Here is a 25753-nt window from a genome sequence, read left to right on the forward strand (position 1 = left end):
ATAATAGTAATGTTAATGGGATAGAAAGTAATAATAATAATAATAATAATAATAATAATAATAATAATAATAATAATAATAATAGTAATGTTAATGGGATAGCAAGTAGTAATAATAATGGCAATATTTACAAGCACTGCTCCAATGGTGCTGACGCCGAGCCTCGTGTGTGCAGGTTGAGCTGCTGCTGACGTCTTGCCACAACAACGAGTACACATGCAATGACGGGTCGTGCATCCAGAAGACCCGCCGCTGTGACCTGAGCGTGGACTGTGACGACCAGAGCGACGAGATGGACTGCTCGGTGGTGGACGTACCCAAGGGCTATGCCGCCCAGCTGCCGCCGCCCACCTACAAGGGCACGTCGCTGCCCATCTTCTTCGCCATCAACATCACTTCGGTGAGGAGGTTCGACTTGGCGTCCTTCACCATCGCCATCGACGCGTACATGAGGATGCAGTGGAGGGACCGCCGCCTCCAGTACAACAACCTGCTGGCCAACCTGCGGGCCAACAAGCTGCGGGAGTGGCGGGAGGTGAGGCCACGGGGCGGGGAGGGGCAGGGACGAAGGGCAAGGCGCCGCGGTGTAGATTTTTTATTTATTTATTTTTTACAGCAGAGGAGTCAGTTCAAGGGCATAAAAAAAGGTAACAAATGTGAAAAAGAAGCCCGCTACTCACTGCTCCTAAAAAGAGTTAGAGGAGTGGCCGAAAGAGAGGTCAATTTCGGGAGGAGAGGTGTCCTGATACCCTCCTCTTGAAAGAGTTCAAGTCGTAGGCAGGAGGAAATACAGATGAAGGAAGATTGTTCCAGAGTTTACCAGCGTAAGGGATGAAAGAGTGAAGATGCCGGTTGACTCTTGCATAAGGGATTTGGACAGTATAGGGATGAGCTTGAGTAGAAAGTCGTGTGTGGCGAGGCCGCGGGAGGGGGGAAGGCATGCAGTTTACGAGTTCAGAAGAGCAGTCAGCGTGAAAATATCGATAGAAAATAGAAAGAGAGGCAACATGGCGGCGAAATTTGAGAGGTAGAAGACTATTAGTAAGAGGAGGAGAGCTGATGAGACGAAGAACCTTAGACTCCACTCTGTCCATGAGAGCTGTGTGAGTGGAGCCCCCCCACACGTGAGATGCATACTCCATACGATAGATAGATAGATAGATAGGCGAGTGTTTATAGTGGCGCCATCCTGCATTGGCTCATGCTGCCCTCCCGGAGCTCATCTTTAATCCTAGAATCTAGAGTCCGGGTTGATAGGTGGTCTTCTGGACAGTATGTGGGTATTCTTAAGCCACTCGGCGGCGGCTGAAAAATCCCAGCTTAGTGGCACGGTGAACTCGCGTTGTCCTGAACGCGGTGCCGTCATGCCACCTCTTTTGTTTCCTTTTTAGGAGCAGCGAGTAGCGGGCTTTTTTTATTATTGTTTTCTTTTTTGTGTGCCCTTGAGCTGCCTCCTTTGTTGTAAAAAAAAAAAAAAAAAAAATGCTGTCGACTCAGCCACCGCCTCTCCCCCCCCCCCCCCTCCCCCCCCCATTTACCTACTTATTCTACCCATGGCTCTCTCCTCTCATTCTCAGGTGTGGACGCCGCAACTGGAGGTGGAGGACGGTACTAAGAGCGCCGTGGAAGCAACGACACACTCTCGCGCAGCCTACGTGGTGCAGAACTCTCTGCCGCTGCCCGACGATGACACCACCATCAGGGAAGGTGCGTGTGTGTGTGTGTGTGTGTGTGTGTGTGTGTGTGTGTGTGTGTGTGTGTGTGTGTGTGTGTGTGTGTGTGTGTGTGTGTGTGTGTGTGTGTGTGTGTGCTTCCCCCACCCTCCCGCGGCCCCGCTGCACACGACTTTCTACTCTTATCTCATCCCTATACTGTCCAAATCCCTTAAGCAAGAGTTAACTAGCATCTTCATTCTTTCATCCCTATACTGTCCAAATCCCTTATGCAAGAGTTAACTAGCATCTTCATTCTCTCATCCCTATACTGTCCAAATCCCTTAAGCAACAGTTAACTAGCATTTGCATTCTTTCATCCCTATTCTGTCCAAATCCTTTAAGCAAAAGTTAACTTGCATCTTCATTCTTTCATCCCTATACTCTCCAAATCCCTTAAGCAAGAGTTAACTAGCATCTTCATTCTTTCATCCCTTTACTGTCCAAATCCCTTAAGCAAGAGTAACTAGCATCTTCATTCTCTCATCCCTATACTGTCCAAATCCTTTAAGCAAGAGTTAACTAGCATTTTCATTCTCTCATCCCTTTACTGTCCAAATCCCTAAAGCAAGAGTTAACTAGCATCTTCATTCTCTCATCCCTATACTGTCCAAATCCCTTAAGCCAGAGTTAACTATCATTTTCATTCTTTAATCCCTATACTGTCCAAATCCCTTAAGCAAGAGTTAACTAGCATCTTCATTCTTTCATCCCTTTCACTGGTTTACTCATGAATGTTCTATTTTCGTCTGTATTTCCTCCTACTTACTTGAACTCCGCTCCTCCCACAAGTGACCTCTCTTTTGGCCACTTATGAACTCTTCTATAGGGGCAGTGTTTAGCGGGATTTATTTTCTCATTATTACTTTTATTTTGCCCTCGAGCTGCTGGGGGCTTCGTGGTGCAGTGGTTAGCACATTCGGCTAACAACCAAGAGAGCCCGGATACGATTCCCGGGCGGAGTGGAAAAATTTGGGCGGCTTTTCCGATACCCTACACCCCCGTCCACCCAGCAGTGTACCAGGTATTAATCGGGGGTTGTGTCCCGTCTCCTGGGGTCTGTTCCCTTCTCCTATAATCCTTCCCCTTCTGTCTCTCTCCGGCGTATGACCACAGATGTTGGGCCCACTAAACGACTAAAGTAATCGAGGCGGTTGACCGAGATGAAAACTATGACATATTGTATCTAGATTTCAATAAAGTGTTCGACAAAGTTCCCCATCACCGGCTATTACTAAAATTACAGGCTCACGGTATAGATGGGAAAGTTTTGAACTGGATTAGGGCGTGGCTTAGTGGTAAGAAGTAGAGACTGCAAATCAATGGTAAAAAATCTGAATGGGGCAATGTTACGAGTGGAGTCCCACAAGGGTTGGTGTTGGTTCCTCTGCTTTTTATTATTTACGTCAATGACTTGGACACAGAAATAAGGTGTGATGTCAGCAAGTTCGCAGATGATACTAAGATCGGTAGAGTAATCCAATCAGACAGGGACGCTAGCGTTCTCCAGGATGAGCTTGACAGACTATATGATTGGGCGGGGAAGTGGCAGATGGAATTCAATGTCGGGAAGTGTAGCATTCTGAGCGTAGAGACTTAGGAGTCCTAGTGAGCGCTGGCCTCCGTCCTAGGGCTCAATGCATCCAGGCTAAAAATCGGGCAAACAGAGTAGTGGGTTTCATCTCAAGGAGCGTAAGCAATAGGAGCGCTGAAGTCATCCTCAAACTTTACTTAGCACTAGTTAGACCTCATCTCGATTATGCAGTTCAGTTCTGGTCCCCCTACTATAGAATGGATATCAAGATGTTAGAATCTGTACAGAGGAGGATGACAAAGATGATTCGGGGGATGAGAAGCTTGCCTTATGAAGACAGGCTGAAGCATTTAAATCTACACTCTCTAGAAAGGCGAAGGTTGCGAGGAGACTTGATTGAAGTCTATAAATGGATGAAGGGCTTTAATAAAGGGGATGCCAATAAGATTTTGATAGTAAAAGAGCCAGGTAGGACGAGTAGCAATGGTTTTAAGTTAGACAAAGTCAGATTTTACAAAGACATAGGCAAGAATTGGTTCACCAATAGAGTGGTGGACGAATGGAACAGGCTTGGGAGCCATGTTGTGGGTGCCAATACCGTAGATACATTCAAGAAGAGGTTAGATAAAGCCATGGATGGTGAGGTAAGGTGAGGTTGAGTGTACAGGAGCTGCCTTGTATAGGCCGACCGGCCTCTTGCAGACTCCTTACGTTCTTATGTTCTTATGTTCTTATGTTAAGTTTCCCTTGAGCTGCTTCCTCTGCTATGTATAAAAGAAGAACTCCTTCTCCTGTGCCCCCAGACGTCGACTACAGCGGCGAAGACAACCCGCTGGTGTACGTGGACGAGGCGACGCTCACCTTCAAGTGTTATTTTGAGCTCATGATGTACCCGTTCGACCGCCAGCGCTGCTCCATTAGGTTCAAGATCCAGGACCTGACGGAGGAGTTCGGAGTGCTGGTGCAGGCGAGTGCTTAGCGGGCGGATTCTTTTTTACATTATTGCTATTTTTGTTTTTTTGTTTTTGCCCTTGAGCTTCTTCCTGGGAAAAGGGGAAGTGATGCCAACTTTCTTAGTTCGAACCTTAATATTATGCTGCATGTGGTGAGTGCCAATACAATTGTCACATTCAAAAATAGATTAGATAAATTCATGGACAGCGATATTAGGTGGGGTTAGATACACAGGAGCTTAGGTTCAAAGGAGCTGCCTTGTACAGGCCCACCGGCCTCTTGTAGACTCCAACGTTCTTATGTTCTTACGTTCTTATGTTCATTGTTTTGTTTTGTTTTTGTTTAGTTTTTTGTTTTGTTTTACGTCTGCACCTATAGCGCCGGTATAGGCTTTCCTTATTTCCTTGTTGCGCGCACTCTCTCTCTCTCTCTCTCTCTCTCTCTCTCTCTCTCTCTCTCTCTCTCTCTCTCTCTCTATTTATTTATCTTCCCTTTTCTTCTCTTATTTCCCTTCCCTTCCCTTCCCTTCCCTTCCCTTCCCTTCCCTTCCCTTCCCTTCCCTTCCCTTCCTTTGTCTCTCCTTCCCTTCCCTTCCCTTCCTTCACTGTTCTCTCTCTCTCTCTCTCTCTCTCTCTCTCTCTCTCTCTCTCTCTCTCTCTCTGTTGCACAAGTAGGCTTTCGTGGTGTGTCCTGATGGTCGGCCCCAACCTGTTATGGCGGAGGCAAGTGTTTATCGTGGCTCCATCTTGCTTGGCTCATGCTGCCATCCCGGAGCTCATCTTTAGTCCTACTTTTTTTAGAGAATCTGGAGTCCGAGTTGATATATGGTCTTCAGGACAGCATGTGGGTCATCTTAGGCCACTAGGCGGTGACTGAAAGACTGCCAGCTTGATTGTAAGGGAAGGCAGGACGGCAAGGGCATAGAAAATAATACAAGCAAGCTCACAACACACTTCTCCTATAAATGTTTCGGGGGCTTCGTGGTGCAGTGGCTAGCACACTCGGCTCACAACCAAGAGAGCCCGGGTTCGATTCCCGGGCGGAGTGAAAATATTTGGGCGGCTTTTCCGATACCTTACGCCCCTGTCCACCCAGCAGTGAATGGGTACCAGGTATTAATCGGGGGTTGTGTCCCGTTTCCTGGGGTCTGTTCCCTTCTCTTATAATTCCTTCCCCTTCTGTCTCTCTCCGGCATATGACCACAGATGTTGCGCCGACTAAACGAAACTTTCCAACTCTGTCTCTCCTTCTCTCCTCAGGACGGGCCGGGTGTGTCATATATTGGGTCGAGGCGCCTCCTAGAGTACACCCTCTACACCGAGTCCTACAAAAACTACACCCTCGATGAGATCAGTCACGTCCAGGTAAGCTATATACATGGTTAACCGTCCACTGCGAATGACATGGATTTTGCCTTCACTGGTAGCCTGATAAAATATAGTCCCAGGTCTTTCTCTGCCTCTGTGGTGGATAGTGGAGTGTTTCCCATGTGGTATTGGTGTGCTGGATATCCCTTCACTGGTAGCCTGATAACATATAGTCCCATGTCTTTCTCTGCCTCTGTGGTGGATAGTGGAGTGTTTCCCATGTGGTATTGGTGTGCTGGATATCCCTTCACTGGTAGCCTGGTAGCATATACTCCCAGGTCTTTATCTGCCTCTGTGGTGGATAGTGGAGTGTTTCGGATGTGGTATTGGTGAGCTGGATATCCCTTCACTGGTAGCCTGGTCACATACACTCCCCGGTCTTTCTCTGCCTCTGTGGTGGATAGTGGAGTGTTTCCCATGTGGTATTGGTGTGCTGCATATCCCTTCACTGGTAACATTTAGTCCCAAGTCTTTCTCTGCCTCTGTGGTGGATAGTGGAGTGTTTCCCATGTGGTATTGATGTGCTAGATATCCCTTCACTGGTAGCCTGGCAACATACACACCCAGGTCTTGCTCTGCCTCTGTGGTGGGTAGTGGAGTGCTTCCTATGCGGTATTGGTGTGCTGGATATCCCTTCACTGGTAGCCTGGTAAAATACACTCCCAGGTCTTTCTCTGCCTCTGTGGTGGGTAGTGGAGTGCTTCCCATGTGGCATTGGTGTGCTGGATATCCCTTCACTGGTAGCCTGGTTACGTATAGTCCCAGGTCTTTCTCTGCCTCTGTGGTGGATAGTGGAGTGTTTCCCATGTGGTATTGGTGTGCTGGATATCCCTTCAGTCGTAGCCTGGTACCAAACACTCCCAGGTCTTTCTCTGCCTCTGTGGTGGATAGTGGAGTGTTTCCCATGTGGTATTGGTGTGCTGGATATACCTTCACTGGTAGGCTGGTAACATATAGTCCCAGGTCTTTCTCTGCCTCTGTGGTGGATAGTGGAGTGTCTCCCATGTGATATTAGTGTGCTGGATATCCCTTCACTGGTAGCCTGGTAACATACACTCCCAGGTCTTTCTCTGCCTCTGTGGTGGGTAGTGGAGTGCTTCCCATGTGGTATTGGTGTGCTGGATATCCCTTCACTGGTAGCCTGGTTACATATAGTCCCAGGTCTTTCTCTGCATCTGTGGTGGATAGTGGAGTGTTTCCCTTGTGGTATTGGTGTGCTGGATATCCCTTCACTGGTAGCCTAGTAAAACACACTCATAAGAACATAAGAACATAAGAACGTAAGGAGTCTGCAAGAGGCTGGTTGGCCTTTACAAGGCAGCTCCTGTACACTCAACCCCACCTTACCTCACCATCCATGGCGTTATCTAACCTCTTCTTGAATGTATCTACGGTATTGGCACCCACAACATGGCTCCCAAGCCTGTTCCATTCGTCCACCACTCTATTGGTGAACCAATTCTTGCCTATGTCTTTGTTAAATCTGAATTTGTTTAAGTTAAAACCATTGCTACTCGTCCTACCTGGCTCTTTTACTATCAAAATCTTATTGGCATCCCCTTTATTAAAGCCTTTCATCCATTTATAGACTTCGATCAAGTCTCCTCGCAACCTTCGCCTTTCTAGAGAGTGTAGTTTAACTGCTTCAGCCTGTCTTCATAAGGCAAGTTTCTCACCCCCTAAATTATCTTTGTCATCCTCCCCTGTACAGATTCTAACATCTTGATATCCATTTTAATGTAGGGGGACCAGAACTGAACTGCATAATCGAGATGAAGTCTAACTAGTGCTAAGTAAAGTTTGAGGATGACTTCAGCGCTCCTGTTGCTTACGCTCCTTGAGATGAAACCCAGTACTCTGTTTGCCCGATTTTTAGCCTAAATGCATTGAGCCCTAGGACGGAGGTCAGCGCTCACTAGGACTCCTAAATCTCTCTCACGCCCAGACCTGCTTAGAGGAGTGCCCTTTAAGGAGTAATTGTATGAGGGGTTATTCCTACCTACACTCAGAATGCTACACTTCCCGAGATTGAATTCCATCTGCCACTTCCCTGCCCAATCATATAGTCTGTCAAGCTCATCCTGGAGAACGCTAGCGTCCCTGTCTGATTGGATTACTCTACCGATCTTGGTATCATCTGCGAACTTGCTGACATCACTACTAATTCCTGTGTCCAAGTCAATGATGTAAATAATAAAAAGCAGAGGACCCAGCACCGGCCCTTGTGGGACTCCACTCGTAACACTGCCCCATTCAGATTTTTTACTATTGATTTGCACTCTCTACTTCCTACTACTAAGCCGTGCCCTGATCCAGTTCAAAACTTTCCCATCTATGCCGTGAGCCTGTAATTTTAGTAATAGCCGGTGATGGGGAACTTTGTCGAACGCTTTACTGAAATCTAGATACAAAATGTAATAGTTTTCATCTCGGTCAACCGCCTCGATTACTTTAGTGTAGAAGGACAACAGGTTAGTAAGGCAAGACCTACCCTTTGTAAATCCATGCTATGAATCGTGAATAAAATTGTACTTTTCTAGATGGTCCCGAATGCTCCCGGCTATAATTGACCCCAACATCTTTCCTACAACTGATGTTAAGCTAATTGGGCGATAAGTTGAGGTGGCTGACTTGTCTCTCTTTTTGAAAATCGGCGTCACATTAGCTACTTTCCATTGATTGGGCACATACCCAGAATTTACCGACATCTTAAAGATATCGGTAAGCGGGCACTAAGGACCTTCTTGCACTCTTTCAGCACCCCTGGGAATACTTCGTCTCGGCCCGGCGATTTGTTTTTCTTCAACCTTCCCTAGTGATGATCACATCCCTCAACTTGTTGTCTTCGCCCTCATATACCTGAACTCTCTCCGGAATAGATGTTAGATTTTCCTGCGTGAAAACTGAGAGGAAATAGTCATTCATCATTTGGCTCATATCTTCTCCATTTTCAACGAGCTCACCTGTGTTTGTTTTCAACGGTCCAATTCTGTCCCTTGTTTTCGTTCTGTACAATTTGAAGAAGCCCTTGGGATCGCTCTTGGCCTCGTTGGCTACCCTAATCTCATAATTTCTTTTTGCTAGGCGGGTGTTCTTCTTCAACGACCTGGCTAGCTCAACAAACCTACCCCTGAGGTGGGTTTCTCCGTTCTTTATTTTCCTATAAACTCCTCTCTTCAAGCCTATCTCATGCTTGAGTCTGCGGGTCATCCATTTGGGGTCGTTATTTTCCTTCCTACGTGCTTGGTAAGGGATATGCTGTCTCTGACCCTCTGCAATTACTCTAAATTATTGTAAGTAATTTCTATATGGTTCCCCTGTCTTTCCGGTTCCAGCCTTGAGATCTGGCCCTCATCCAGCCCTAAGGTTCTCCAATTTACCTCCTCAAGTTGTTTTCTGAGCCTCTCATAATCAGCTCTTTTAAAGTCAGGCACCAACACAGGGTTGAGTTCATGGGTCACCGCCCAGTCTAATTTAAACCTAATTTCCTTGTGATCACTGCCACCTAATTCTCCCCCAACATCTAGCTCGCTGATCATATTCTCGTTGTTAGTCAGGACTAAGTTTAAAATGTTGTTACCTCTGGTGGGCTCAGTCACTGTCTGCTTGAGAAAATTATCATGTATTACTTTCAGAAAATCCTCAGATTTTAGATCACCCACCACGCCTTCCCAATCTATATTCCTTTAGTTAAAATCCCCCATTATGCAGACATTTTTGCTCCTGCTCGCCCTGCCTACCTCTTGCAGTAATATATCAGTGTCCTGCCTGCTAAGATTGGGTGGCCTGTAAAGAACCCCTAGAATTAGTTTGTCTTTCCCTTTGTGGACGTCCACCCAAACTGATTCTGAGTCGCCATTTGTTTGAACAGAGTTGTTAGCGGAACATTTAATTGTGTCTTTGACATAAAGTGCCACCCCCCCCTCCCCTTCTTCCCTTTCTATCTTTGTGAAACATCTAATAACCATCTATTTCATACTCCGACATGAAGTTTTTGTTTGCAGTATCCACCCATGTTTCCGTGATAGCTATAATGTCGAATTTCTCGACACATGCTTTCCCCCTGAGTAGATCTATATTGGGTATTATTCTACTTTCCTCCCAGTCTCACAGCGGTACTTCTCACACCTCCCATCAGTTAGATCTCATTATTCTACGCATTTTGAACCCCATCTATGTGCGCCACAAACTGTTAGAAACGCCGCTAGTGATTTTTGAAAAGTTAGTGAGTTTTTGGCGGCCGCCTCGGGGCGTCGACGCGTCGGTGCCGCCGCCGCCGCCGCAAAATAGTTCGCATTCATTACCTACCTTATGAAACATCACTAGGTCTTCATATATCTTTTCTACAAACGCCTGGTTAGCGATGGTACGCTAGGTTAGCGATTAGCCCACGCATGTGAGACCAGGTCTACCACGCGTGGTTATTTTTTTTTTAGAACACGCAGACCAACGGCTGCCGTGCTGCGATCTATTTTGCGGTGGCGGCGGCGGCACCGACGCTCAACGTCAGCGGCTCGATGTTAGTTACCCGTGAAATGTCAACACGTGAGGATGTCACGCTCTCCCTCCCAGCCCCCTCCTTTGCGCCCCGAGGCGGCCGCCTTTTCCTTTGATAGTTTATTGATAACCTTTACATAAGAATTACAATAAAAATAAACATGAAAAATACAAAAATAAGCAGTTATCAAAGCAGGCTCTCAACTAGCAGCCTGCCCGATGTAGAATACATACAGTACACTGGATACAAAAGGGTCAAAACTACACATGGGGAAATGTCTTTTTACTCAGAGGTCACCGGCGTAGTAGCTCGCGAGCTCCGCGTCGGTGAGGTCCCTGTCTGCGTTCAAGAAGAGGTCGTCGTCCACGCCTCCGACGTCGACCTCGTCCTCCGAGACGTCATCCTCCTCAAAGGTCGCCCACTCAACCTCCCGCTTGTGGTCGAAGTGGCGTGGGGGGTTGCCCAGCGGGCGGGCCGTGCGGATGGAGGCTGGGAGCGGCTTCCCGTCACGGAGTGTCTTCCTCACTAAGGGGAGGGCTGTCTCGTGCGGGATCCTCTCGAACCTGGCCTCCTCCTCTTGTTCAGCGAGGTGCTCGTAGCGGATCAGGAGATCCACTAACTCGCCCTCGCTGAAGGTGTAGGTCCGTGGGGTCTGGGTCGCCTGGCAGCTACCGGGGGCCTCGCGGGGTGCTGGCTCCACTGCATTCGTCGGCGCGTCCCTCGTCTCGTGTGTCTGGTTCTTGATCCTCTTCTTCTTCGGCGCGGGTACCTCCGGGGACACTACTGGGGGTGTCACCTCGGCGGTCGCCGCTGCCGTCTCCGTCCTCGTCTGCCGTGGTGGGTCCACCTCCATCTCCCTAGTGGGAGACTTTGGTGTCGGGACGCTCAGCTCCGTGGGTCCCGTCCTCCTCTTCCGTCTGCGGCGCCTCCTCTTTCGTCCTTCTCCGTGGGGTGGCGTCCTCTCCTCCATGGGCGGCTGCATTGGCCGCGCTACTGCCGGGTCCGCCGAAGACGTCGTCCTCTGCAGTTTGGCTCCCGGGATTCTGCGGAGTCGAGCGGGGCACCTGAGGTTCCAGGCATGGTGCCCGGAACTGCAGTTGGGGCACACAACCACCGGGCGCGCCACGCCTTCCCGAAGGCGGCGAACGCAGTCCTTCGTGGCGTGGTCCCTGCTGCACACGCCGCACAGCTCCTCCGTCCTCGTACACTGCCGCTGCCTGTGGCCGAAGGCCTGGCACTTGTAACAGCGCACAGGCTCTGGCACGTAGCGGCGGCAGGTAAAACATCCCCAACATCCGAGGTCCAGCGAGGCGGGGACACGTCCCCGCAGCGTCAGCTGCACGCTCCGGGTGGGCAGGCGTCGTCCGTGGCCGCGTTGTAGTGGTACCTCTCTGCAGCTGCAACGCAGGGGTGCGCCAACACCGGGTCCAGTGGGAGGTGGGTAGGGTATCCAAGTAGGACGCCCTTCACCGCCGCCTCCTTCTTCTCCAAGGTGATGCCGCGGGTCAGTCCAGCAGCAATCTCGTCCAGGGTGGTGGCGTGGTCCCAGTGAGGCGGCCGCGAAAAACTCGCTAACTTTTCAAAAATCGCTAGCGGCGTTACTAGCAGTTTGCGACGCACATAAATGGGGTTCAAAATGCGTAAAATAATGAGATCTAATTGATGGGAGGTGTGAGAAGTACCGCTTTGAGACTGGGAAGAAAGTAGAACCTTACCCTATCTTGTTCCTGAGACTCCTACTGTTGGTATAATAAGCCGTTAGCACATCCTTTCTTACATCCTTTCGATTACTCCTGCGCCCCCTAGTCCCAGTCTGCGATACATAGCCACTGATGACAGGCCCTCCCCCCTTGCCTACTCTAGTAAATCATGTAGGGTGCTAAGTGATCGCTCGAGGGAGTCTGCGAGAACCTCCACCCCCAGGAGTGACAGGTGCACCCCATCCTTGGCATACAAGGTGCCTTTATCGTAGAAGAGGTCCCAATTATCCAGGAAAAGCCAACCATTTCGCTTACAGTGGGCCGCCAGCCTGCTGTTCACTGCTAAGGCTCTGGAAAGCCATCCCTCACCTACCCCCCTCCTCGGCAAAACACCACAAACGGCCGGCACCAATGTCATTATCCCAGAAACTGCAGAAGACGATAGGCTGTGTCCCCTCCCCTGCTAAAATTTTCTCCATCCTGTCAGATACGTGTTGTATGCCTGCCCCGGGAAAGCACACTCGAACCCTATTTCCCTTATCCCTTGAACAAAAGTACCTGTCAATGAACCTGACTTGAGAGTCCCCAACCACCAGGACTTTCCTCTTAGAAACTGTGTCAGTAGACGGAAGGGAAGCCGCTACAGTAGGAGGGGACAGGGGAGGAGGCGGAGGAGGTAGCGGCTGTGGAGGAGGGGGGAGGGGAGGCGAGGGTGGAGGAGAGAGGAGAGGGAGAGCAGGGAGAGGCGGATGAGGGGGAAGAGGAGGAGGAAAGGGGAGAGGAACGGATGGGGGCGAGTGAGAGGAAGGAGGGTGGGTGTGCTGCGGGCGAGGTGGACAAGACAGAGGGGCCATGGGTGGGAGGAGTTGGGGGTGAGGAACACCCGCGAGTGGAGCAGGTGCTACACGTTGTTGTCAGGAGTCCTTACCTCAAAATTTCAATGTCCCGTGTCAACGCATTAATGGCATCTTCTAACTGTCTGATGTTCCTTTCATCTTTCTTTGCCTTCATACAAAACCGACATGAATCGATTGCTCCTTTGCTTGTTTTAAAATACTGAGGCGCTTGTCGGCATCCGCATTCGACACAGTGTTTTAACGTGGTGGGCATTTTGCCTTTGTCTGTTCCCTGAGATTAGTGAGACACAACAGAGGGTCTCTTGGGAATTGCGCCCACCGCGCGGCGGGGTAGACGCCGCGTCGGGATTTTCCGGTCCGTTCAAACAAAGAAGGAAAATCAGCCTGAAACAAGGGCCTCCTAGGTCTTTCTCTGCCTCTGTGGTGGATAGTGGAGTGTTTCCCATGTGGTATTGGTGTGCTGGATATCCCTTCACTGATAGCCTGGTAACATGGAAACATGGAAACATGGAAACATGGAAATGCAGGCAACAGAAAGTCTATTGGCTCACTACGAGGTCGCCCGCTTGGGTGATTTGATCTGCTCGACCGCCACTTGGGGCTTGATGAGCAGATGAAAGCACTTCGATATTGAGGAGCAGATGAAAGCACCTCGTTATTCAGTTTACTCCCGACGCAGCGAAATGACGGTCGATTCTATATTTGAAGGAGTTGATGGTATTCGCATTTACTACTTCTGAGGGAAGATTGTTCCAGTGGCAGATGATTCGGTTTGAAAAGAAACTCCTTCCAATGTCTGTGTTACATCGACTCGACTGAATGGGTAAACCGTTATTTCTAGTTCTTGAGTTGGTTTGCAGTTCAAAGAATTTGGAGTAATCGACGTTATTGATCTTTTTGAGATACTTGAAGACTTGAATCATATCCCCTCGTAGGCGTCTTTTCTCCAATGTAAAGAGATTGAGTCACTTGAGTCGTTCCTCGCACGGTTGAGCCCTTAAGGTCGGAATCATCTTTGTGGCGCGTCGTTGAATCCTTTCCAGTAAAGCAATGTCCTTTCTGTAATTAGGAGACCAGAACTGTACTGCATACTCGAGGTGCGGTCTTACCATGGAATTATACAAGGATAGCATCACGTCTGGTGTTTTAAACTCGAAGTTCCTCGCTATGAACCCGAGCATAGTGTTGGCTTTGTTGCATGCTTTTTTACAGTGATTCGAGTGTTTCAGGTCACTGCTGATACTGACTCCAAGATCCTTTTCCTGCATCGCCTGCAGGGGTCTCCCGTTCATGATGTATGTGTGGCTACTATTTTGGGACCCAATGTGCATGACTTTGCATTTGTCAACATTAAAGGACATTTGCCATTTTTCCGATCATTCGATAATGTGCTTGAGGTCTTTCTGAATGATTTCGCAGTCGGTCTTTGTGAGGGCCTCTCCACCCACCTTGGTATCATCTGCAAATTTCGTTATTGTGGATTTCAGTCCTGATTCTAGGTCATTGATATATATGATAAAGAGGATGGGTCCCAGCATCGACCCTTGAGGCACTCCGCTAATGACTGGAAGCCAATCGGAAGGCTGTCCGTTGAGTAGTACTCGTTGTTTTCTGTCGGTGAGCCAATCTCTTATCCACGCGATCAGATTGGCTCCAATGCCCACCGAGCCCAGTTTCTTAAGGAGTCGCTCGTGCGGTACCTTGTCGAAGGCTTTCTGAAAGTCCAGGTATGTAACATCACTGGGGACGTAGGCATCCCAGTTCTTATATATACCTTGGAAGAAGTCTAATAAATTCGTTAGGCAGGAGCGCTTGTCTCTGAAGCCATGCTGGGTGTCGGAGATTATATTATTGTCTTCTAGAAACTTAACAAGTTTATCTCTAATAATCTTTTCGAGTATTTTTCCTGCCAATGATGTCAAACTTATGGGCCTGTAGTTTAATGCAACGCTTTTGTCTCCTTTTTTGAAAATCGGTGTTACGTTCGCCATCTTCCAGTCTTCCGGGACCTTGTTCAGTTGAACTGACCGGTTGAATATGTTAGTGAGTGGTTGAAGTATTTGTTGTTTAAGCTCTTTTAATAACCGTGGGGACAAACTGTCGGGTCCCGTTGACTTGTTCGTGTCGAGTTTGTCCAAGTACTTTTTTACTTAGTCGCATATTGAGTCAATTTCCAGGGGCGTGATCTCACTCGGCGGGTCAAGGCCCTCGGGAATGGTTTCGATGTCCTCGACTGTGAATACGGATGCGAAGTTACTGTTGAGGATTCTGGCCATCTGTTTACTGTCCTGAGTTACAGATCCAATCTCGTCTGTCAGGGGGCCAATATTGGATTTTACTTTCTTTTTCGATCTTATGTACGTGAAGAATTTCTTGGAGTTAGTTTTGATTTCGCGCGCTATTTGCTTTTCATAGTTGCGTTTGCTACTCCGAATAAGGCTGCGACAAGCTCTGAGGCTGTTGTGGTACGTGTGCTGGCTTCGGCCGTAGCATTCTCTTTCGTCAAATTATAATTCCTTTTTTTTAGGTTTACTGCCCTTTTTATTTCTCTGGTCATCCACGGTGGATCTATGGCCCCATTTACTCACCTGGATTTCGTAGGCACTGTAGCCTTCTCTACCTGCAACAGCTTATCTTTGAAGACGTTCCACGCGTTGTCGATTGTATTGTCGGTGATGTCAAGTTGGTCCCAGGCCGTAGGGGGAAGCAGCGCACGGGCTAAGTTGAAATTTCCTTTTTTGTAATCTGGTATCACTGACGGATTATCTACGTGTTTGTGACATATGTTGACATTAAAACGGATTAAGTGGTGATCGCACCCATTAAGTTTCTCACCAACTGTACAGTCGCCAATGAGGTCGAGATTGCTTACTAATACCAGATCCAGCAGATTGTTTTCTCTTGTTGGTTGCGTTACAACTTGAGTGAGGAACGAATCCTCCACCATTTCTATAAGCCTGTTACCCTCTTGATCTTCATTCATCAGTCCCCAGTCAATGTTAGGGCAATTAAAGTCCCCAATTATAATTGCTTCCTTGCTTTGTGTTAGAGAGTGAATCTCTTCGTAGAGGGCAGTGTCATCGGCTGCCTGTTGTTTTGGAGGCCTGTATACGGTTGCAGATGTTAGTTTCTTGTTATTTGTGGTTATTTCCACATTGACAGAATCGTATTTCTCTGCGTCCTGTTTGTCTGTTTTTATGGCAGGGAGTGTACTTTTTACGTAGCAAACTACTACTCCTCCTTTCTTGTGCTTTCGAATTTTGTGAAAGCTTTCGTACCCAGGTAATGACAGTTCGGATTCTAGATGTGTAGAGTTGGCCCAAGTCTCTGTGATGGCTACCACATTTGGTTTCTCTGTTGCAATATACGCCCTAATCTCGTCCTTTTTGGGTATTAAACTACGTGCATTTGTGTAAATGATAGAAATGTGACCTTTGTTTTTGCCGTGACGAGCTGTACCAGTTCGCTTGTCGGAGGCGTCGTTAGTTACACAGTTTCTCGTGAGTCGCACCGACGCTAACATATACTCCCAGGTCTTTCTCTGCCTCTGTGGTGGATGGTGGAGTGTTTCCCATGTGGTATTGGTGTGCTGGATATCCCTTCACTGGTAGCCCGGTAACATATACTCCCAGGTCTTTCTCTGCCTCTGTGGAGGATAGTGGAGTGTTTCCCATGTAGTATAGGTGTGCTGGATATCCCTTCACTAGAAGCCTGGTAACATACACTCCCAGTTCTTTCTCTGCCTCTGTGGTGCATAGTGGAGTGTTTCCCATATTGTATTGGTGTGCTGGATATCCCTTCACTGGTAGCCTGGTAACATACACTCCCAGTTCTTTCTCTGCCTCTGTGGTGCATAGTGGAGTGTTTCCCATATTGTATTGGTGTGCTGGATATCCCTTCACTGGTAGCCTGGTAACATACACTCCCAGGTCTTTCTCTGCCTCTGTGGTGGGTAGTGGAGTGCTTCCCATGTGGTATTGGTGTGCTGGATATCCCTTCACTGGTAGCCTGGTAACATATAGTCCCAGGTATTTCTCTGCCTCTGTGGTGGATAGTCGAGTGTTTCCCATATGGTATTGGTGTGCTGGATATCCCTTCACTGGTAGCCTGGTAACATACACTCCCAGGTCTTTCTCTGCCTCTGTGGTGGATAGTGGAGTGTTTCCCATGTGGTATTGGTGTGCTGGATATCCATTCACTGATAGCCTGGTAACATACACTCCCAGGACATTCTCTGCCTCTGTGGTGGGTAGTGGAGGGCTTACCATGTGGCATTGGTGTGCTGGATATCCTTTCACTGGTAGCCTGGTAACATATAGTCCCAGGTCTTTCTCTGCCTCTGTGGTGGATAGTGGAGTGTTTCCCATGTGGTATTGGTGTGCTGGATATCCCTTCACTGGTAGCCTGGTAACATACACTCCCAGGTCTTTCTCTGCCTCTGTGTTGGATAGTGGAGTGTTTCCCATGTAGTATTGGTGTGCTGGATATTCCCTCCCAAGGTGCAGGACTTTACATTTATCTTCAGTGAATTGTAGCAGCCACTTTTTGTTCCACTCCTGTAGCTTGGTGAGGTCTTCTGGTAGGAAATCCGCAGTCAAGGCTTAAACTCCTTTCCTCTAGACCCAATTAAATCAAGGCACTGATCCATGAAGCACTATATAGGTATATCTATGACCAGTATGATCCTCCCTAACTCTACATAATTGTTTCCCCAGATCAGTCTTGAGTTCCGCAACCAGTACAGTTACTACATCAGCAATACCTTCCTGCCCAGCCTCATCCAGGTGATCATCGCCCTGGTGACGCTGCACTTCGATCTGGCGGACTTCCAGGTGGGTGGGTGTGTGTATTTACCTACCTACCTGTATTTACCTATGGAAATAATTACATAAGGCCGGAATTCTGTGATGCATCCATAGTTTAGAATGTTAAGAATAGCAAAAAAATAATAAAGAACATGCATGCTTTAATTTTCTTATTTTATTTATTTATTTATCTATTTTAAATTTTCGTGTTCTTTACTTTTTAACCCGGTAGCAGCGACGGGCCAAATTTGTGGCTTTACCGTGTAGCAGCAATGGGCCAAATTTATGCCATGATATAAACCCCCAAAAATAGATGATACATAATCTGATCACAAATGCTTTGATGTATATTATGAAGTGGTTTGTGTGAGGGGTGATTTTTTCTCATTTTTTCTCGCTTGGAGGGACCATTAAGAAACATGATCCCCGTTGCTACCACCACCGAGTTAAATTTTCTTGTTCTTTACTTTTTAAACTACGGGTGTGTCACAGAATTTCAGGCTATTGTAGCAAGCGTAGAAAATGTAGAAAGTGGTAATCAAGTGAGTTTTGTCAACAGTTTTGGAAAGATATGACTGATATAAAATTTACCTACCAGTATTTACCTACCAGTATTTACCTACCAGTATTTACCTACCAGTATTTACCTATCAGTATTTACCTACCAGTATTTACCTATCAGTATTTACCTACCAGTATTTACCTACCAGTATTTACCTACCAGTATTTACCTACCAGTATTTACCTGTATTTACCTACCTGTATTTACCTACCAGTATTTACCTACCTGTATTCACCTACCAGTATTTACCTACCTGTATTTACCTACCAGTATTTACCTACCAGTATTTACCTACCAGTATTTACCTACCAGTATTTACCTACCTGTATTTACCTACCAGTATTTACCTACCAGTATTTACCTACCAGTATTTACCTACCAGTATTTACCTACCAGTATTTACCTACCAGTATTTACCTACCAGTATTTACCTACCAGTATTTACCTACCAGTATTTACCTACCAGTATTTACCTACCAGTATTTACCTACCTGTATTTACCTACCAGTATTTACCTACCAGTATTTACCTACCTGTATTTACCTACCAGTATTTACCTACCAGTATTTACCTATCAGTATTTACCTACCAGTATTTACCTACCAGTATTTACCTACCAGTATTTACCTACCAGTATTTACCTACCTGTATTTACCTACCAGTATTTACCTACCAGTATTTACCTACCAGTATTTACCTACCAGTATTTACCTACCTGTATTTACCTACCAGTATTTACCTACCAGTATTTGCCTATCAGTATTTACTTACCAGTATTTACCTATCAGTATTTACCTTTTTTTTTTTTTTTTTTTACGTCGCTGCCTATAGCGCCGGTAGGCTTCTTCCCGGTGGGGCCTAATGGTCGGCCCAAGGCTTCTTCCCGGTGGGTCCTGATGGTCGGCCCAGCCCGTTCTGGCGCAGGCGAGTGTTTATAGTGGCGCCATCTTGCATTGGCTCATGCTGCCCTCCCAGAGCTCATCTTTAATCCTCGAATCTAGAGTCCGGGTTGATAGGTGGTCTTCTGGACAGCATGTGGGTAGTTTTAAGCCACTCGGCGGCGGCTGAAAAATCCCAGCTTGGTGGCACCGGGCGGGGATTGAACTCGCGTCCTCCTGAACGCGGTGGTGTTACTCTGTCGATTCAGCCACCGCCTCCCCTACCTACCTGTATTTACCTATCAGTATTTACCTACCAGTATTTACCTAGTTCTGTTTACCAGGTACAGGCTCTGGGCTACACTTGTCTGGCCCCGTCTCCATATCTATAAGTCTCCAGTTTTTCCCTAATCTGTTTGACACACTTTGCCGGCCCATTTTCCCTTATTCCATCCCACAGATAGATAGATAGATAGATATTTTATTGACCACAAACAAAGTTATTTATTAATGGTCCTAATATACACACATCTACTGCTCCATACGGAAAACTGAATTTCTTGACATTTTTTAAGCACCTTCCTCATCTTAGCTGTCCGGGTCCTTTTTATATTGTTAATAGAAGAGCCTGTCTGTGTGTTTCTTCAGGACCATTCCTTAATTTGTATATGGTGATTAGATTTCCGTCTGTCTGTGTGTGTGTGTTTGTGTAATAATAATAATAATAATAATAATAATAATAATAATAATAATCGGTTTATTTAGTTGTGGCAGGCGTCAGGCTGAAAATTTACACATTATAGATACAATTTTATTTCGCAAATGGAACAAGTACAAAAGAAGGGAGACGGGGATCGAGGGTCTGATATGTGTGGGAAGGCTGGGGCGACGGAGCTTGGGGTGGGGGAGGAGGGGCGGTGGGGGGAGTGCAGTGCGGTGGTGCCGAGAGGGGGGGAAGGTGCGGTTTCTTCATATGGCGGTGAGGTCAGGTCATGTGTTAATCCTCAGGTCAGACGCTGGGTTAAGGTGACAGTTGACGGTGGTGGTGCAGGTGGGCGGTTAATGGGTTTATGGGAGGTCACTCAGGTATACCCAGGCTTAGTAAGGAGGTGCTAAGCTCCTGGGTCGGCGAGACACGGGTGGTGGTTGCTGTCCGGCTGGTTGATGTAGCCGCTGGAACAAGTGCACAGCGTTGATGAAGTTGCCGTCATCTTGCTCCGAACCTGAGTGACGAGGCTGCCACACTACCTGCCACCTGAACTGACCCTCCCCCTGCTGCTGGGTGACTGAAATGGTATCCTTCGGAGCTTCAAGGTGTCGGCAGGGACGCGGTGGGTGACGAGGCATTGGCGACACACAACTCTCACTCGCCTTACAACACCACAACACACTGCACTCACTCTACGTCTATATGTCACAACATTTCACAAATGTTCTTAGGAGTAATGAGTTCTTCGAATTAACGTGATTGTGGGGAATGGGGAGCGAAGGAAAAGAAAAGGAAAAAGAAAAAGAAAAAGAAAAAGGGTCAACAGGTTGACCCTGTGGCTGCTATGGGGAGCGCCATGCGACACGTCTTGACCCCGTGAGGGTCAGTGTGTGTGTGTGTGTGTGTGTGTGTGTGTGTGTGTGTGTGTGTGTGTGTGTGTGTGTGTGTGTGTGTGTAAAGGCTTAGAGATTACGAGAACTACGTTCGCCTCCAATGCCGAAGGTTCAGGATAGAAAATGATAGGTATCTCAGGAAGTGGGAAGGCAAACACTTGCTAACTTAATATTTGGTTTATTAAATAACAAGTTAATAACACTGATTTATTAAATAACAAGTTAATAACACTGACACAACTCCTCCAACACGTACAGTAATCTAACCGTCTAGCATCCTCTCCACACAAATGATACTACCTAAATAGTAATCACAGTACAGGCAGCTAAGAAAAGAGCACGAATAATCACGGGAGAGGAATGATAGAGAAGGTTAGACTTACCTGGTGCGGAGTCGTATACACGGAAGTCAATCAGGACAACCGAGGAAACACTGTGCACACAATCACCACAAAGGTGTAACAAACATCAATAATGAACTCCCCCAAACACGTAACAGTGATATAACCGTCTATTAAACCTCACCATAGCAGTTCAAGTATAGCAACAACACAGCCTTTAGGCCAACACTGTGGGGAGGTTAAATAGAACAAGGTTAAAGATCACCTGGTGTGGGGTCGTGACAGTAGCACAGATGTAACGTAGCACAGCTCAAGACGAGACCAGAGGCGGCAGGATAAGAGTTCCGTCCCCTCTCTGTACAGCGGCTTGAACAGGCAGAGAGAGAATCACTTCAGCCCACGAAAAGTGATGTCTTCTAAATGAGGACCTTAGCAGAGTGGTGTGGATGTATGTCGCCGGCAGAAGGCTGGAGGTCACTGAGGATATTAACAAGACGGAGATCAGTCAACACCACCGATTCTCCTCGCTGGCTCGAACCGTGCATCGGCAACTCACGTGAAGCATCACGCGTGAATAAGTGGTAGTTACGGTGGCGTGATGTTCCTACGCACACGGAAACACACACACGCACGCACACACGTACACAAAGTTATGTGAGGGTTGCCGGCGGCCCTTACAGTGTGTGTGTGTGTGTGTGTGTGTGTGTGTGTGTGTGTGTGTGTGTGTTTTAGAATTAAGGAGGCAGCTCAAGGGCAAAATACAAAATGCTTCTGTAAATAGTTCATGATTAATTAGACAAATAGAGACAAGGAGACAGGACTATCCCAGCTTAACTCGGACCCTGGAAACCACAAATGAGTTAACACACACACACACACACACACACACACACACACACACACACACACACACACACACTATCAAAGGTGGTTGCTATCGGTGGGGGGTCAATATAGAGTTCTTTTTTTTTTCTTTTTTTTACAGCAAAGGTGTCAGTTCAAGAGCATAAAAAAAGGAGAAAATATGAGAAATAAAAGCCCGCGTTTGCGCAATGCGTTTTTCACTACATGTTTTTCCTTTAGAATCTCACATGAAGACCCACATTTTCTCTATGCATTGACAACCCACTGCTCCTCCCTCTCACAGGGGCTTCGTGGTGCAGTGGTTAGCACACTCGGCTCACAACCGAGAGAGCCCGGGTTCGATTACCAGGCGGAGTGGAAAAATTTGAGCGGTTTTTCCGATACCTTACGCCCCTGTCCACCCAGCAGTGAATGGGTACCAGGTATTAATCGGGGGTTGTGTCCCGTCTCCTGGGGTCTGTTCCCTTCGCCTATAATACCTTCTTCTTCTGTCTCTCTCCGGCATATGACCACAGATGTTGCGCCGACTAAACGAAACTTTCCAACTGTCCCCTTCTCCTATAATTCCTTCCCCCTCTGTCTCTCTCCGGCATATGACCGCAGATGTTGCGCCGACTAAACCAAACTTTCCAACTTTTTCCTCCCACTCACAGGACCGAATCATGGTATCCCTGACGTCCCTCCTTGTGCTGGCGACCTTCTTCACGCAGACCAGCCAGAACATCCCCAAGACCTCCTACCTCAAGCTCATCGACGTGTGGTTCGTGGCGCTCATCTTCGGGGACTTCTGTATCATCATGTCGCTGGTGTACGTGGAGACCCTGAGACTGAAGGAGACACAGCAGGTCGGGGGCAGCATCAAGGTCTTCCCCTACGTCCCCGGCAGCAGCAATAAGCCCATGCCCTACGCCTTCGAGTCTAAGGCCGCGCGGTGCAATAGAATGTTCATAAAACTGTTCAGGGGAGCCATTGCGATCATGCTCCTGTGTTTCGTGCCCACTTGTATGCAGGCTATACTGGCACCTTGAGGCAGTAGTAGTAGTAGTAGTAGTAGTACGGTAACTCTCGATTTACGCGAGTATTGTGTCCTTGAAGAGGTGGCGTAAATCAAAAACAATGTAGTAAATCAAACAAGAGGTAGGTTTGTACCTTTATTGCCTACTGTATCACTCTGACTCCTCTCCCTCTCGTGGCTCCTCCTCTGGCTGCCCTTCCCCTCGTGGTAGCACAGCAGCGAGGGTGTTGTTGTTGTTGTTGAGTAGCGTGGCAGCGTGGCTACTGTATTGTTGTTCAAGTGGCGCGCGGGAAGAACTGAGCTCAGCTGTGTGGCCGCGGCGCCGTGTGAGTCCAGTTGCGTGAGACATCTGGTGGCCACTCCATAAAATATCGCGTATAAGTGAAAAATACGTGAAAAATAAACGTTTATTTGGATTTTAAACACAGAGTTATTTAAAAAAACGCGTAAACAAAATTTGCGTAAATCGAGTGTTACCTGTAGTAGTAGTAGTAGTAGTAGTAGTAGTAGTAGTAGTAGTTGTAGTAGCAGCACCAAAGAATTGTTGACGGAAGGAGTAATGAAGCACCACTAACCTAACCTGTCCTCAGAGAATGTTCAGTGACAAGGCAACAGTCAATATAGGAATCATAGGTCCATATTCTTCACCTTATCAAGCTCCCATTATGACTATTCTCCAAGGCCATAGAGAAGGTTAACCAGGTTTCCATGGGTCATTCTACTCCATTCAAGATGCAGAGGGAGGGTAAAACTGTCCTTGGGGTCACAAAACAGTCCATGAAATTCCCAGGAACTTATACAACGAGAGGCTTTTCAAATAAACTGAGGTGTCAATATGTTTAAGAATACTGGCTTAGAACATAAGAACATAAGAACGTAAGGAGTCTGCAAGAGGTAGTCCCTTCCATTCCCAGCAAGTCTGCCACTCTGTCCTCTGCCCCATGACAACAGCTGTTCCTTAACCCTGTTCTGACATCAAGAGGCAACCAAGGGTCAGTCATTTTTCAAGTACAGTCAGTTGTGTGTTAGTAAAATATTTGATTACATTCTGCCTCATCTGCGGACGAGATTATACCCAAGGAACGTGGCATAACCTTGCATTAAGGAAGGGTATGTGTTCGGGTGGGGTGCTGGAGTGGCTGTAGTGTGAGCAGGCTTGGTAGAATGAGTGTGTGTGTGTGTGTGTGTGGTGCTGTGATGGACGTGTATGTTGAATGTCACATAGAAACGGATGCAAGGAGGCCACAAGGAGATACAGCTCCTCAATATAATATCCATGCAGTTACAGACACCCTCCATTTGGCGCATTTCTTTTTAACCTGTCCACTGCGATTGTCAGGGATTTTGCCTTCACTGGGAGCCTGGTAACATATAGTCCCATGTCTTTCTCTGCCTCTGTGGTGGATAGTGGAGTGTTTCCCCATGTGGTATTGGTGTGCTGGATATCCCTTCACTGGTAGCCTGGTCACATATAGTCCCATGTCTTTCTCTGCCTCTGTGGTGGATAGTGGAGTGTTTCCCATGTGGTATTGGTGTGCTGGATATCCCTTCACTGGTAGCCTGGTAACATATAGTCCCATGTCTTTCTCTGCCTCTGTGGTGTATAGTGGAGTGTTTCCTATGTGGTATTGGTGTGCTGGATATCCCTTCACTGGTAGCCTGGTAACATATAGTCCCAGGTCTTTCTCTGCCTCTGTGGTGGATAGTGGAGTGTTTCCCATGTGGTATTGGTGTGCTGGATATCCCTTCACTGGTAGCCTGGTAACATACACTCCCAGGTCCTTCTCTGCCTCTGTGGTGGATAGTGGAGTGTTTCCCATGTGGTATTGTTGTGCTGGATATCCCTTCACTGGTAGCCCGGTAACATACACTCCCAGGCCCTTCTCTGCCTCTGTGGTGGATAGTGGAGTGTTTCCCATGTGGTATTGGTGTGCTGGATATCCCTTCACTGGTAGCCTGGTAATATACACTCCCAGGTCTTTCTTTGGCTCTGTGGTAGATAGTGGAGTGTTTCCCATGTGGTATTGGTGTGCTGGATATCCCTTCACTGGTAGCCTGGTAACTTACACTCCCAGGTCTTTCTTTGGCTCTGTCGTAGATAGTGGAGTGTTTCCCATGTAGTATTAGTGTGCTGGATATCCCCTCCCAAGGTGCAGGCCTTGACATTTTTCTTCACTGAATTGTAGCAGCCACTTTTTGTTCCACTCCTGTAGCTTGGTGAGGTATTCTGCTAGGAAATCCACACTCAAGGGCTTAACAAACAATTATACAGTGTCTTGATCTATGGTAAGGGAACAATATAATATGACCTGTGGCATCAATAGACTTAAACAAACATTAGGCTGACTTAACAAACAAAAGGTCCCACCAGTCCAAAATTGATAAATCCCAATGAAATAACTAACACCTCCATTTACCTTGAGTCTCCTTAGTACCTGTGTGGTGTCAGAGGGTCCACTGTACTAGTAATGCAACCCATGGGCTGTTGTGCATGCTGTAAGGCATTGACACCATGTAGGAGTGACTTGATCATTTCCACGGTACCTGTAGATGCATCTTTGTGGTTACCAGGTGAAAATTAAGCTAGGGGCGTACGCTATAGCTGTGCGTGGCCTTGGTGCTATTTTTTCTTATTGTCCCTCGTTCATATGGGAGGTAGGAGCCCATCATCCCGGGACACAGGGCCAGGTACCACAGTTTACCTTCCCCAGGTTTCAAGGTACCCATTTATCGACCAGCCCAAAAGGGAGAATGAACCGCTGGGTGGACTATATGCCAACCACCCAAGCCATGACTCAAACCCTCGCATACATGTAGCTAGGCACGCTAACCACTGCACCATGGAAGTGAATAGTGGTTACCAAGACTGGGCACATATCAGCGAGCTCAGGTTCAATCACAGCTCAAGTTGGAAAGTTATGTTTAGTCGGCGCAACATCTGTGGTCATATGCCGGCGAAAGACAGAAGGGGAAGGAATTATAGGAGAAGGGAACAAATCCCAGGAGACGGGACACAACCCCCGATGAATACCTGGTACCTATTCACTGCTGGGTGGACAGGGGC

General features: G+C 47.5%; 1 protein-coding gene across 1 annotated transcript in view; it reads left to right on the forward strand.

Moving 5' to 3' along the window:
* The window catches only part of LOC126989828 (uncharacterized), a gene marked incomplete at its 5' end in the record, with an annotated part of 60119 nt that extends 36613 nt beyond the window's left edge, over nt 1-23506 (forward strand). Inside the window, 6 exons of the mRNA XM_050848453.1 lie at nt 176-535; nt 1578-1707; nt 4050-4213; nt 5460-5564; nt 17338-17454; nt 22328-23506. Coding sequence (XP_050704410.1) covers nt 176-535; nt 1578-1707; nt 4050-4213; nt 5460-5564; nt 17338-17454; nt 22328-22702 — 1251 coding nt within the window. The remainder of the gene's footprint in view (nt 1-175; nt 536-1577; nt 1708-4049; nt 4214-5459; nt 5565-17337; nt 17455-22327) is intronic.
* Between the last annotated feature and the right edge of the window lie 2247 nt (nt 23507-25753).

Source organism: Eriocheir sinensis, unplaced genomic scaffold (assembly GCF_024679095.1).
Source record: "Eriocheir sinensis breed Jianghai 21 unplaced genomic scaffold, ASM2467909v1 Scaffold1319, whole genome shotgun sequence".
NCBI lineage: Eukaryota > Metazoa > Arthropoda > Malacostraca > Decapoda > Varunidae > Eriocheir > Eriocheir sinensis.